Here is a 12,249-nt window from a genome sequence, read left to right on the forward strand (position 1 = left end):
TGAACGCTCCAAGACGACACAGAGTAAAGCTGAGATGTTAAGAGATGGCCAAAAGGAGGACATACAGAGGTAGTGCATTCACTCAAGTACTGGGCTTAAGTACAATTTTAAGGCTCTTGTGATTTTATATGACTTCATATTTCCAGTTCACCACATTTCAGGAGCAAAAACTAGTTTTTAATCAACTAAATTTATCAGACAAAAGTATAAAAAGTTGTGTATTCTTGCTCTGTCTTGACTGGCTGCAGTATTAAAGCACTGCTCACATGTCAGTGCACCAGGAGTAATAATTCAAAGCCTTTTAATTTTGATACTTAAACACATTTTGTTGCTAACACTCCTTTACTTTTACTTTTCAATGTCAGACTTCACATTCCTGCGACACAGATGTTTTTCTGAGAAGGCCACATTACTCTTCACACAACTCGTGAGATTCATTTCGTGGGTCACAGGTTGATTATGCAGCTACAAAACAAGATTAAATTCTATTCTGATTAACAAAATTATGTTAATCTTTCAGATGTTTTTTCCAACATTTGCTTCTGATTTGTGAAATGCTGCCTGATATTATCGGGTCATGACCAGAAAGAGGCTGAAACAGCTGATCTGGAGAAACAGGTGTATCGCAAAGCCAGAAAGACTTCCTTTAATCTCTGACCTTCATCAGATGCTTCCCATTGTCAGCGCCGTACACAGGTAACCAAGGACACACAAAGCACACACATTTGAAGGCGCCCTCCTGTGTGATATTAGAGTCCACTCATCCAGAAAACATTAAGGGAATTGTTCCTGGAGGATCAGAAGCTATCTGCACTCCACCGCCGTGAACGTGGCTTTCCAAAGCGAAATCCATTTCTAATTGCTTCGCTCTGTGCTCTCTGAGGACTCACTCGAAATGAGAGCAATTTGCAGCCCTGACGCAGTTGTTTTGTACTTTGCTCGCATGGAGACGAGGCGGCCTGACTGGACGGAAAGGCAGCAGCACCACCGTGTGGATTTACACGGGATGCATCTGCAGCTCACTGCAGGGAGGTGAATACGAACACGAGGGGTCCTTTCATCTGCTGCTGGACAACACAAACATTCAGACAAGAAAATATTAAAATAATAAGCTGCTTTTTAGAGGCATCATCATTGATCTGACTTATGTTCCCGATCAGATTGTCCATCAGCCAAAAGTATTAATGCTAAGCTGAGACGTTCCCACATGAGCCGAGTCGAGCCTGAAGCTTCACAGAGCTCCGATCATGACAGCAAATTATTCTTGAGAGAGCTGACAGATTTTACCAGGAGACATATGATATTAAAAGCAGCCCGGTAAGAGTCATAATGGCTTGCTTTGTTATATTGAAGCACCTGACACAGCCCTCTAAATTAGTTTGGGTTCAGGGGAAAATTAAGGGCACAAAGCAGCTTAAATGGCAGCTCCCTGAAGACGAAGATGTTTAAAAACTGCACTGTTTACAACCATCAGACATGAAGGAAGGCAAGAAAATCCACCAAATCTTGATAAATTGCAGATTAATCAGTAATCACTTATTAATTTGCTGTCAATCCACTGTGAATTTTAGCACTATAGGTGGAAGTGAATGGGCTCGGTACGTTCAGCAGAATATGATTAGTTAAATCTTAGCATAATATAAAAAAACTCCAATTATAAGCAGTATGTGCACACTTACTCAACCATTTTTAATACTGAATTCTTATTCATTATTAATATTAAGTTAATAATTCAAAGATAGAAAGTCTAATTTAATGAGTTTTCATTTCAGGTCTTAAGGCTTTTAATTCTCACTCCGCTGCACAGAACAGAGCAGAACACGGCTGAGCCATGAGCAACTGCACATACGTAGACAATACTAACTGTGTGTATGCACGCCTCGCTCTCTGCGCTGGAAAACTGATGTTTCATAGTTCACTTTGCCCTGACGAACAGATGTTTAAGAATAATTCATTTAATAAAAGCTGGGTCTTATTTTTGTAGTTTTTGGTCGTCATTTCTATCAGTAATAATAATGATAATAATACATAAATAAATATTCATGTGCCGGGAGAGGGGGGCAAAGAACCCCAAAAGGCTTTTTGACTACCTCTGCTTACTGTAGATGATATCAAATGAGGAAAAGAGGTCTGTAGGTGAGGACCCTGGTGACTTGTTGAAAACTGGCCTCTGCTCTCACACTGTTTGGGACGATGAAGGTTGGATGTTATCTTAACCTTTAGGACTTTTTTTAGGACCCGGGTCTCTTTTCCACACAACACAGATATCTAAGAAAATCTGAAAGTGGTTAAACATGAGTTCAGTCCATTAATGTCCTTCCTGTGGACTAGATGTAACAGTTAACCTGGACCAGGTGTGACTCAGATGAGTCAATCTGCTCTGAAGACATAAAACCTGAGAGCCACACACACACACACACACACACACACACACACACACACACACACACACACACACACACACACACACACACACACACACACACACACACACACACACACACAGAGTATACTGCAGACAGAGAGCAGGTGCAGCTCTGTGTCTGCAGTATACTGTGTGTGTGTGTGTGTGTGTGTGTGTGTGTGTGTGTGTGTGTGTGTGTGTGTGTGTGTGTGTGTGTGTGTGAACAGGCAGGATTAAAAGGTGTTTTGAGATGCTCTTGTAATCCCACAACAGCAGGACAGCACATATGTGCCCAATCAAAAGGACACACACACCCACACCTACACCCACACACACTCTCCTATTTTAAAACACTCCAACAATGCTTAATGCTCCGCCCTTGTCTCCCTGGACACCACAGCATCTGTTGCCCATGGCGATTATCTGGTGATTACATGAAAACAGCCCCAAATTCTGTTTGGACTCATTGTCCTCTCTCTCTTTCATCCCCTCGTTTTTCTTACATCAAATATATGTCCTTCACCACATCACTCCCACTGTAATATCTCTTCCCACGCACACGCACACGCGCACACACACACACACACACACACACACACACACACACACACACACACACCTCGAGTACAGTGACCTCTCCATCACCCCAGAGACCACTTCAGTAACAGTGTACTGCTGCAGTGGTTCACTGTCACTGCTTGGCATGAGGACAGCTTGTGCAGCACGCACACACACACGCACGCACGCACACACACACACACACACACACACACACACACACACACACACACACACACACACACACACACACACACACACACACACACACACACTTTCACACCATCAAAAAGACCTGCTTCAAGTGGCCAAAGTATGTAGACACCTGGTTCACAGTCTGCGTTGAGTCCTAAAGCTGTTGGTCAGGTGAGGTCAGGGCTCTGTGCAGACCACTTACTGGTAACAATATTTTATGGATCACATGACCTCCTAATAACGTCAAAGGATCCTTTCTGGACATTTGGTACAACAAGAATTACAGGAAACATAAAGACAAAGCTCTGAGTTGAGTGAGTTCAGATTTTTAGCAGCTGTTTTTTCCAGTGCTGTCCTCTGGAAATCAATGCTCCCCTTAAACCCCTTTAAGTGAATATTATTCATTATTCATCCATTACTGCAGACTTTATTCTCCATTTATGTTAAAAGACCGATTACTGGGTGGGTGTAGCTTCAGGGGCCCAAAGGGTTGAGGGGCAAGAGCCTCTTTATGAAGTCAAGCAGTTCTTGTTGGAAAGTTGCAAGTTGATGTAAATGAGTCATTTGACAAAATCTGACATATTTGTGTGTGTTGATCCTGATACACAAGGAAGCAAGTCACTCATCTAAATGCACAGCTGCTTACAAAAGTCAAACAGGAGTATGCTGCAGTACTTTGAAGGCTGCTCTGACAGCCAAGTGTCTTGTAATCCAGTCATGTCTTGAGGCTCTACAAACAATTAATGGTAATTAATTATTTGGAAGTGTGACAATTAAACACCACCATTTTCTCTGACAACATGCACGTAATACCTCATCTTTTCCAAAACCAAACAAGGAAAACTTGTGATCATGTTGAAGTATAAAAGTTAGAAGCACCCTGCTGTCTAAAGTATAACTGTGCTGTCATCATTAATGTCTCCCTTAGCTGGAACAAAGGGCTCAGCTCAAAGGTATAGATGGGAATACTAAAGGAGGAGAAATGCACCTCACATGCACATCACTTAGACTCTCTGTCTGCGTGACAGAAAGCAGATTGTTGTTTAGTTTGTGATTGAAAAGCGAGACATTATAAACACACACATAAACACAGAAGCATGCATCAACACTTCCTCTAACTCACATATGCATCCACAATCACACACACACAAGCACAGCATGTGGGCGGCATCCCCAGCGCTGTGAAACATCTTGCATCCCACATGCTTATATAACTCCCTCTCCACCTCCTCCAGCTGATCACTCATCACTTTATCACTTTATCCTCCACTGGGAAGGAAAAACCCCTTCTTCCCTCTCTCTCTCTCTCACTGAAATCAGCCGGGCGGGCGCCCTCTGCAATCGAGCATGATTTCGTTACACTTGGAGCATCAAAAGAGCGCATCGCTCCGCTGAGATCAGGCTGCAGCAAATCCCATCTGCGGTGAAGATTTTATGTTGGTAAAAATTGAATCATAGACCTGCACTACTTGTGACAACATCGAAGCTCAAAAGTCAAACCTTGTTATCATCCAGCATCACTGATATTTACAGAGGGGGAACGTTCAGTGAAGGGAAAGCAGCTGCAGACTACTTGCTTTTTATTACCGCAAAATGTAAACCACAAACTTCTACAGCAAGATGAAGAGCCGTTATGACAAGAAGCAGAGCAAAAGCTTAAAAAAAAAAAAAAAAAAAAGCTGCAGTGAGGTTGTGATGTAACAGCAAAAATGCACCTCCTTCCTGTTTGTATTCTTAGCACGCATTGTACAGTAATGAGGAGAAATGCCTGATGGGCATTCTGCACAGTATCCCCTCAGCATCCTTCCCACAGGAGGAACCCTCACATCGACTTCAGCCGTGTGTCAGATAAAGAGCCAAAGGACAAAGCATGTGCTCGTGCTGATGTATGGGTCTCTAGTGTGATACACTGAGCAGGAGAAACAAACCCAGTCTGTCACTGAGGCGAGAGACGAGGACAGAAACTAACAAGGGTTTAGTTTCACAAAGCCCCAGCTGATGTCCTCTGCATGCGTTTACCATGAACTAGCTGCTTATTAGCAAGCAAATCGGCTCTTTATTAGTCATTATGAAACACTTATTCTGCAGGTTAGAGTTAGATTATTAAGATCACACATCATGGACAACAGCTTCCTTTCAACAAGCAGTGATAAGAAGCTTATTTACTGCCTGTTAGTGTCCAAGTAGTTGTAGAAACTGCCCATGCAGAATAAGGCATTAATAAGTGCTTTATAATAACTAATAAAGAGCCTAATATGCATGATAATAAGCAGCTACTTAATGACAAATGTGTGTACTTTTAAGTATAAACCAAAGAAAATATATCCGTCAGAAACTGATTTGAATTGTCACACAAATGTCTTTAAATAAGAGATGAGAGTGTGTGTCAACACAGTATCAAGGTGGCGTCGCTTGACTGAAAAAGAAGTTGTGAAGTGTTTGATATTGGTCCAGCTCGCACATGTTCTTTGCTTTAAGAAGAATTTGTTAAAGGTTTGCTTTGTCAGCGTTTAGAAACTGAAGTATCCTGATCGTCAGGTGTGAAAATTTGCAGAGCCCCTTTAAAAACAGGTCAGAAATATTCAGTTTCATTTTTTACAGCGTGCACTGCGGTTCATGTTTAACAATTTTTGGGGACTATTTTCAGCTGTGGATTAATACTGTACGTGCTGGTGCATTGGCGGCTATTTACAGCAGCAGCATGGTGCATGTGGGATGGACTAAAATATACTGCAGTGTGTTTTTACAATGGAGGCTTGTGACAAAGATGAATAAGATATATCAGGATATGGATAAACAGACAACGCTTTGGTCTTTTCATGGGAGACAGACTCTCACAGCCTTATCCTGTAAGAGGAACATTTTCCAGGACTGCACTGCTGTAGAAAATAACTGGGACTTACATTGATGAGCTCGATCTCCCAGATCTTCTTGACCAGCTCCATGGAGGTGTACCCGTTAATGAGGAAGGACTTGGTGTAGTCGCCGAGCTCCAGCGACTCCAGCCACTCCGCCACCGACGTCGGGTTGTTGCCGTCGTAACCAATAGGCCGCACCTTGGGTACAGACAGGAAGGAGAGAGAGAAGGGAGGAAAGCGAGGTTTTAACATACATCTGGACATATTTTTATGACATCTCTGCACACTGACTGCTGAGGATGCTTCATGATGTGTTTTCCTCCATGTTCTCATAAAGATAGCGATACTGTGAGGAAGTGTTGGGTGTGTTTTGCCCATATGGCACTCTACCTTTGACCTGAAGCTTGGCAGCATAGAACAGCTGGATTCTTACCTCTGTTCAAACGCCAGCTACATTACAGCCTACGTACCATCTTCTTACATAACATGACAGCTGTTTGAAATCTATTTACGCTATGTTTGACTGCTGCGCTGCACTTTTCTCCTTTTCTGTCATCATTCTGCTGCAACAGCCTCATTTCTACACGGGGATCATTAAAGATTTATTCTATGTTAAAGAGCTTCTCCCCATTCAGCAGAGCACAGGAGGAAACACTGAGCTCTAACAGAGGGAACCTTTCGAGGTAGAGCTAAACCTTATAAGCATGTGCTGGATTAAAATCATGTACATCTCGTTTATTTGCAGCGCAAACAAGTAAACACAAGCCTAATGTTTGAGAGAGGGCAGCATAGGACACAGACAGCGGGGGGGTTATTGCCTTCAGTGAGACACTTTGAGAGCGTAGCAGATTATTCATAATTCATTCACTTTTATTTTGACAGTCGGAACAGCTTCAGAGAGTTTGTGGTGCCTCAAACAAACATCCCACATCCTCCACCTCAAGTCGAGCCTACGTGTGAGGGCAGACAAAAGTTAAAGGTTTCATTTTTTACAGTGTTTGGGAAAGTTTGGAGGGGGGTTTAGAGGAGGAGAGTGGAGATCAAAGTTTTCTGGGTGTCTGTATGAAACCTGCTTATCTCTGAGCTCAGAGTCTCCCTTTTCTTTCCGTCATCTCTTTTTCAGACTCCTTTTTGGCTGCTCTCACTTCATGCAGTCACACACCTTTGATCTTACTCTCTCACACACACGCACGCACGTACGCACACACACACACATGCACACACACACAGAAGCATTTGACCTTGCACAAACTTCCCTTTAAGTCTGCAAGTATTCTTTGAATTATTTCAACAGCCGCTTTAAAGCAACTGTTGGACCAAAGTGTTTTTATGTGTGTCAGGACAAAGTGCATGTAGACTCAGCAAAGTCTGAGCAGTTTCTTGCATCATTTAATTTAGTGTGGATTCAATCACCTTTGCACTTTGCATTAAAATGTGTCTTGAGTGCAGATTGCATCTCGATAATTTCACCTGACTACACTGTCACCTGTTATTAGTGTGTGTCTCCAGGAGGTGTTTTCCTCAGTGCGTCTCAGATGGATTCACACCTGTACTCTCATGTGGTCAAGCACTATCCGATTGCAACCCGATCACCCAAAACGCAGTATAATGCAAGGTGTGAAGGGTGTGTGAGTTTTCTTTCTTTCTACATTTTCTTGCATCCCCCAGCTCCTTGGCACCTTGTTTGAGTATTGTGCAGAACATGCAGAGAGAAACCTAACCATCTACAGACGGACTGGCTGCAGCTGAAGATCAGCTTGTATTACATTAACCAACAATCTTAACCTGGAAATGTAGCTTCAAACTTAATGCATGTACGAGACTGAGTCCCTGTTGGTCAGAGCTGTCTGAGATGCTCTTGTTGACTTGTACTGACCCTTGGCAGCAGCCGTATGGCCTGCAGGAGGCGTTGTCTGTGAGCCGAGTTGAGGATTCCAATCTCCAGCAGGTCCTGGTCTTCCACCACATTGCTGCCCTGCACAGTAACAGAAGAACAGCTAAAGTTAGCATCGATGCAGCATTTCTCCACCAATAACAGTGCAACACCAGTGTGTCTGCATGTTTTGACCAAAAATCCTGTTTACTTTGTGTATGCATGCTAAACAGTTTTAGATGTCTGGACGTGGTTTTGAAGGAGTCTATAATATAACATGCCCTGATCATAATTTAGTGCAACTAACCGGATACTGCTAAACTTAGAGTACTACTAGTCAGCAACGCTAACTACCAAATAAGCCTTAACAGAAAAACCTCCAGTTTGCTTGTTTTTTGTTTTCAAACAACACGGCATCAAAGACAGCAATCTGAGAGTCAGAAGATGAGAAGATAACAGTTCAGACATCACTTTTAACGCTACACACACCAGACACACATACAGCTGCCTGTATGGCTATCAGAGTCAATGTTCCACCTTTAATTAATCCAGTGGGAAACCTTAGGAGACCTTTCAGTCATCCGCCCTCAAGAGAGGCAGAAGCAGAGAGCCTTAATGCAGACAGATAATTACAGGAAAGGTGGAATGCATGGAGGGATGGGAAGAGATGTGGTGTGCATGAAGACAGCTGCAGTGTAGAGAAAGGCCAACTCAGCCCGAAATGCAGTCCGAAATATAGACTGTGACAGAAGTGAAGAGTAAAGCAAGGTAATCACCAAAATGATGGTACAGAAATAGCAGGAGAGGGACCATGTGACCAGCCTGGAGGCAGTCTCAGGACCATCGACACAAACACACACACACACACACACACACACACACACACACACACACACACACACACACACACACACACACACACACACACACACACACACACACACACACACTCTGGTGTAGGAGTGAAGGATTGCACCTGTCAGTCCGTCTGAATCTCCTTCCTGTCAAACTAATAACAGTGATAAACATCCAAAAGACGAGACGGAGAAAAAGCAGGTGATAGCAGATATCTGCTTTTTCCTCCGTCTGCTTTACTTCAGTCCAGAAGCCCACTCTGGGGACAGCCATGCCCTCGAAAAGGACATTTAGCTTGTAGGCTGGGACACTGTAAGTCCACATAGGAGACAGCTGTTTAGCTTTCGCTGCAGTATCCTGCATAATCTCTGCTCAAGTGGCTTTTACTTTTGAGACTCCAGATCTGCTAGCCTAAGCTAATCATCACACCATTAACTACTAGACATTAGGACTCTAACTGGAGATCTGAACTGACAGTCTACAAACTAGTCAAGACCTGGCGAGCAAGTGGAATATCAAGCATGAGGAGAAGTGTCAGGAAATGTTGGAGCACTGCAGGAGTTCCCATCCTGACTCTGAACTCTCGAGCAGCCTATCTGAGATGGTCCTGAAGGCTCTGGTTGCATTGTGGAAACATCAAACATAAACATAAATCTGCCTGCTGACACCTTCAAAGTTAAATCCATGCTAGATGTTGGAAGACGGAAAATATAACCCGCCCACATCCTTTTATTCTGCAGGTCAAAGGTCCATAGTGAAAGTTTTTTTCCATTAAAGCATCTTTTCTTTGCTCTTCTAAAGTATTTGTTCAGCTCATTGTATGAATCCACGTGCACAGACGGCTGCAACACACACTCGGTCTGTTAATCCCTGCACTTTGTTTTTTTTAATATTTTCTTTTACCTTATTCTCCTGGCAGGGGATTCCCTGATCACTTTATCCTGATGAATTTAAGTTTAAAATGTCAACATACTTTGAACAAAAAAGCCACTTATACAGTGAGTGACATTGCTGCAGGTTTTCAGTCTAACTGAGTCTGCAGGGCTCCGCCTGTCGTCCCTGCAGCAGCTGATTGGACTCATCCTGTGGCTAAACTTATTCCCTCCAACGTTCTCCTCGCCGACCTGTACGACGGGGCCTCGGTGAGAAGAGCGCAGTTCATAGATCAGCTCCCAGGCTGATTAATAGAGTGCAGAGCGAAGCGAGCGCTGGAGTTACCATGCTACAACTTCACAGCAGAGTAATGACTCAGAGTCAGTGTGGAGTAGATTGTGGGGGGATTCAAAGGCATGACTAATTGCTCCCTGTTGGGATCCTGATAGAAAGAGACACAGTTCCTTAATATTTGTTCTTTCTTTCTCCAAACCTGTCCTGGCCTGTTTCCCTTTCTGTCTTCACATTATGCTTGCCCCATATCTGCCATTTCCACGAGCACATGATGGATCAGGGGATAAATATCATTCAGATACATCAATATTAGTCCAGTCAGGATAAATGAGAGTGACAACGGAAACCAAACAAAGTCTGGATTTCCTCAGCTCAGCCCTTCCTTTTCTAAGTAAACACACTTATTCTGTCTTGCATATGTATGCTAAATTCCCCAACACTTGGTATGCAGCACTGGTCTGAGCAATCTATTTTGCTGGTGTGGAAGGTGTTTAGCATCCACAGCGTTGATAAAAGCGCCATGTGGTTCGCTTGTGATACTTCGACCGCATTGCTTCAAACCCCGTCGCAGTGGGTCACAAACACTTTGAACGCAGGAATTAAAATTCATGCACAGCAGCAGGGGGGTGAGGCAAGACTAGAGATGGGGCTAAAAATCATATTCAGTGATGTAGCGAAGGCTGTAATCAGCACCAAAAGGCTGAAGCGAGTACTACAAGTCACGCTTGGTCTCCTGCATCTCTTCCTCTGGTCTGCTCCTTTCATTCCTCTGCTCATCCTTCGCCTTTTCCCTCTCATTTCTTTGCCGTTCTCGTTATCTTGTTGCTTCTCTCTTTACAGACAGCAGCAGCTTAAGTTTCTCCAAAATGTTGGCAGCTTGCTGTTCAGAGTGTTTTCTCTTGCAGAATAAGTTCCTTTATGAGGAGGATTAGAGGTGCCACCTTTGAGTGAAATATGGATAGTGGCAATATTTCGTTTCAGATATTGTTGTTTCTTCCCTCTGAGGAACAGTTGGGTCAAATTAATTTCAGTAGCCTCACGGCTGCTCTTATCATCTGCTGTGTCTTTAGTGCGCGCTGCACGACATCATTAGCTCTTCATTTCTGGTGTCTAACACTGCGCCCCAGCCCTGCTCTACCTCTGTCTTCTGTCTTTCTTTTAGCTCATTGTGTTGCATGAAACCACATTTAAAAAAGCATCGCGACAAAAGAACTTTTAAATGAAATGCTTTCAGTGTTCACAGCAGCGTTTGTGTGTTTCAGCCTCCACAATTCAGGAAGCATCAGTTGGTGTGACGCTTACGAGTGAGCTACAATGAATTGTGCTCAGTTTTTCTTCTATCCGCCTCCGTCCCTCTCCTCCTTCCACTTCCACATTCTGGTCACATTTCTAAGTGTCTATGCTGGCATGCCATGTTTTGTGAGGAGTGTGTGTGTGTGTGTGTGTATTGGTTGGTAATGACGAGTGTTAACAGCGAAAGTGTGACTGCAGTCAGAGGACTAAGCAAGGTGAATCGGCTCTTTGCTGCAGACTTAGACCCATAAAGAAGACTAAGATCCACCGTTAAGTGGTTCTGAACATGCCAGAACGTGAAACAGTGCTTTCAGTCACACTGATTGGACGCACATAATGCCAGACCTCGCAATGGAAACAGGTTACTGTTTAAAGTCAAATCACAGTATTCCTACATTCACAATGGATGAAGGGGAGAAGGATGAATATGTTATGCAAACGTGCTGCCTGTAGTGATGAACAGAGCATCTTTTAGTGAGCCAGCGCGTCAACTGTGGCTGTCCTGGGTCTCACTGTTCTAACAGGCAAAGCAAAAAACTAATAGACCTGACGTATCCAACCAACCCAGCGAACAACAGAGCAAAGCAAAGCTAGCAGTTTTTACAGCGTGTGGTGATGCCCCCAAGTGGTCCCCCGTCTACTCCCTCTCTCACACATATGGACGTGTGTACAGTCATTTAAAATAGGCTTGATTAGTCTCCATCCAGTGTCCTTCACATTAAACACCGTCTCCATAACAACCACGCCGCCCCTTTGCTATTAGTCCATCAGTGTAGCAGCGCTTGTCCTCTGCTGGCTGGTTAAGGTGACCAGACATGCGCACTCTAATGACCCACATTAGCGGTAAATGGCAGATCGGCATGGTCCATGTTTGGGTGCATATGCGCATGTCTGCACACATTCCTGCACAGTGCACGGTGCCTTTGCACTGTTTCACTGATACAGATCAGACTCCAGGTCAAATTCATTTACAAACCAATCAAATATACTTGAACTGGCCCAGAAATGAAAGAAAGAAAAGCTTTTATGTTCTACCGCACACTGAT

General features: G+C 43.6%; 1 protein-coding gene across 5 annotated transcripts in view; it reads right to left on the bottom strand.

Annotated features, from left to right (window-relative positions):
- The window catches only part of anks1b (ankyrin repeat and sterile alpha motif domain containing 1B), a 204,887-nt gene that overhangs the window by 32,350 nt on the left and 160,288 nt on the right, over positions 1–12,249 (bottom strand). For all 5 annotated transcript variants that reach the window (XM_070992162.1, XM_070992161.1, XM_070992160.1 and 2 more), the window contains 2 exons: positions 7,892–7,990; positions 6,061–6,213 (listed from right to left, as the gene is read on the bottom strand). In XM_070992162.1, the coding sequence (XP_070848263.1) occupies positions 6,061–6,213; positions 7,892–7,990 (252 nt within the window). The remainder of the gene's footprint in view (positions 1–6,060; positions 6,214–7,891; positions 7,991–12,249) is intronic.

This window comes from Chaetodon trifascialis, chromosome 22 (assembly GCF_039877785.1).
Source record: "Chaetodon trifascialis isolate fChaTrf1 chromosome 22, fChaTrf1.hap1, whole genome shotgun sequence".
Taxonomy (NCBI): domain Eukaryota; kingdom Metazoa; phylum Chordata; class Actinopteri; order Chaetodontiformes; family Chaetodontidae; genus Chaetodon; species Chaetodon trifascialis.